Source organism: Pteropus vampyrus, unplaced genomic scaffold, assembly GCF_000151845.1.
Source record: "Pteropus vampyrus isolate Shadow unplaced genomic scaffold, Pvam_2.0 Scaffold1734, whole genome shotgun sequence".
Classification (NCBI taxonomy): Eukaryota; Metazoa; Chordata; class Mammalia; order Chiroptera; family Pteropodidae; genus Pteropus; species Pteropus vampyrus.
Genome location: NW_011890515.1, coordinates 5,618 through 8,489, shown reverse-complemented (window position 1 = coordinate 8,489; position 2,872 = coordinate 5,618). Strand labels below are relative to the sequence as shown.

General features: G+C 50.9%; 1 protein-coding gene across 1 annotated transcript in view; it reads left to right on the top strand.

Annotated features, from left to right (window-relative positions):
• The first annotated feature begins 1,607 nt into the window (after positions 1-1,607).
• Positions 1,608-2,872, top strand: part of LOC105310267 (phosphatidylinositol 3,4,5-trisphosphate-dependent Rac exchanger 1 protein-like) — a 5,978-nt gene continuing 4,713 nt past the window's right edge. The window contains exon 1 of the mRNA XM_023526645.1: positions 1,608-1,710. Within this exon, the coding sequence (XP_023382413.1) occupies positions 1,608-1,710 (103 nt within the window). The remainder of the gene's footprint in view (positions 1,711-2,872) is intronic.

The following is a 2,872-nucleotide window of genomic DNA, read 5'->3' as shown; positions in this document are numbered from 1 at the left end:
TCCCTTGGCAGGGCTAAGGGTGACATCCCTCACCCAACAAGGAGCCAGCCTGGGATGGGGAATGTGTGCTGGATCAGGGGCAGGACACCCGGTCACTGTATGCTGTATGTCCTGGCAAGCCTAAAACAGTTCCTATTTAGCTCTTTACAGAAAAAGTTTGTGGATCCTGGGCTGGTCCCTGAGGCTCTCTGGGCCCCCGTCTGCCCATTTGTAACAGGAGAGGGAAGGACTGGAATACAGTTTGCAAAACCTCAGACACCCACATCCCCCTTTCATCATTTTTAGCCATATTCACGGAATCTACTTATATCTTTACATTTTTTAAAACCATATTCATTTGCTGCTTGTTATTATTATTGACATAACGTTTTTGAAAAAGTATCTCCCTTTTAAAAATTTAATTTTGAAAGGAACTTACTAAACTTTCTTTAGATGGAAAATCAGTACAACATGCCATAAGATAGTGATGACCATGATAAACCCCATGGAAACAGCCACAGAATGTCACTGTGCTGTAGTCAGGTCCTGCTCCCTGCCTGCCCAGAGCGCTTCGTTCTTTATTCACGAGAGGGGTTGGTGAGTTAAAGTGTTAGGATTCACCAGCACCAAATCGAGACTTTCCTGAAATGATTTGAGAGAGAAAGAATTGACGTGTGTTCTTCCACCTACCTTTCTTCCCACCTACCCATCCACCCACCACCCACCCACCTGCCCATTCATCGGTCCACCTGCTCATTCATCCATCGACCCAGTAAATAATTCCTAGGAAAGAGCCTGTACCAGGCCTTGTGCTGGCCATCGGGGACCTTCAGATGAGTGTGACACTGCCCCTGACCTCAAGGAACTCCCAGTTGGACGTAGGAGACAGGAAAAGAAACAGGCAGTTACTCCTGAGTCAGGGTGGGAAGTGGTGAGCAGTGGCCCCCGCTGCTGTCTCAAGGCCTTTTCTCCCATGGATGGGCCTCAGAAGGCAGAAACATCCAATCTAGAGGAACCAAAACCGTAAATATCTCAGAAACCTGGGACCTTGGAGCAGGGATGAGGCCAAAGGAACAAGGGCTTGTGTCTGCCTGGCCTTCGAATGGTGCTGCTGGGGGTCAGGTTCAAGTTCCAGCTCCGTCAGTACCTAGCTATGTGTGACTTTAGGCAAGACACCGTTCCACTTTGTGCCTGGGCTCTCTTCTCTGTATAGGGAAAAGGTTAGAAGTCAACATGCCAGCTCGGAACGGTGTGGCCGCAAGGAGGGAGTATCTGAGAATCCTTCTGTGTGATTACATCCAGGCTTAGGAGAAAAGAATGCAGTGATTGATTTGTGATGTCTGCCCTCGAATGGTTTCAGCTGTGCTGAGTCCGCCTCAGACTAGCAAGGAGAGCTGAGATCGATGAGTGATGTCTGCTATGGGTGTGGTGCTATACATCAGTAGCACACTTACCATATATTTGCCCTCCACGGACCAGACGATACCCAACAGTCCTGCCGGGATCCTTGATCGAGGATTCCGAGCTTTGGGCTCTGGTGATGGCATGCAAGCCTCTGTGCCGCCTTTCTCTCAAGCTGCCTCCGTCCCTTTCCTGCCCCAGAGTTCAAACAGAAAGAAGAGTGTACAATGCGTGGCCGGAGCTTGATCCAGATCAGCATTCAGGAGGACCCCTGGAACCTCCCCAACTCCATCAAGACCCTGGTGGACAACATTCAGAGATACGTGGAAGGTCAGTCGGGCAGAGAAGGCTGTAACGGGGGGGAGTTTGTGGCCTTCGGTTCTTAATGTGGAACGTGAAAGGTTCAGGAATGCCGCATGTCTCGCCCTGTCCAGAGGGAGGATGACAAGGGCTCGGGCCCCTTTCTCAGCTGAGTATCCAGCCCTGGGTCGGGCCTTGGGACTATACACATTTGATCAAGGAACTGCAGATTTGTGGTGCCTGGGGCATCTTTGCAGAGTCGGGAGGCTGAGAAGGCTGAACTTGTTCCTTCTTAGTTTCTGAAATTGTGGCTTTAATTCAATTCCTTTTGTTTATTATCAAGGTCACAGGCTGGGGGCCTCCTGATCAGAGTTAGGTCCACAGATAGATTTTGATGCCATAGCATAAACATATGAATCGGCCGCCAATGTTTAATCCAAGATCTCACGTAAAAATCTAGATTTCTGGCTACTCTGAGCAGCCAGGAGATCTGGCACTCACACGCCTGCACGGCCCCAGAGTCACACTCGGCTGGAGATGAGTGGCAGCTTCCGTCTTGGATGGAAGAGTGGTGCCGTCCGGTTCATCGCTGTCCCCACCCCTCCCCGCGTCCTGGTGTCCGCCTCACGCATCTTACGTTACCTGCCTGGCCCTTGGCAGCATTTGCGTCTGGGACTCCTGGGTTAGAAGGACTCCAGACCAGGGAGATATTTGACTAGGACAACAGGACGTGCAAGGCCTCGGAGCCATTCCCCCAGGAACAGCAAGCAGCCTCTAAGTTAGGAGTCTGTGTCGGCCCTGAGTTGCCCCGTTTTCCAAAACTAATTGGTTAAGAACACGGACCCTGGAGCCAGATTGTCAGTGCTCGATCTGTATGTGGGCACACGCATGTAAAAGTGTGCCCACACGTGTGGAAGGAATGGGTTGGGGGCTCTGGCCCAGGAGTTGGAGGGGCTGGTTTTAGTCTCTGTTTGGCAGGTACGTGCAAATAGTTGGGGTGCAGTTAACAGTTGGGGTTCCCTTCTCCTGAAATTCAGGGAATTTCTGGAATTTACCCAATATCCAATCAGAATTTCTTTAGTGCAACCATACGTACCCAGAGCTTCACTACAGAGGGTTCAGAGCTCGGGCTGTGGGAGGGCCCAGCTCTGCTCGAAGCTCCTGCCAACTCCTCTCTTCCTATTCTCCTTTC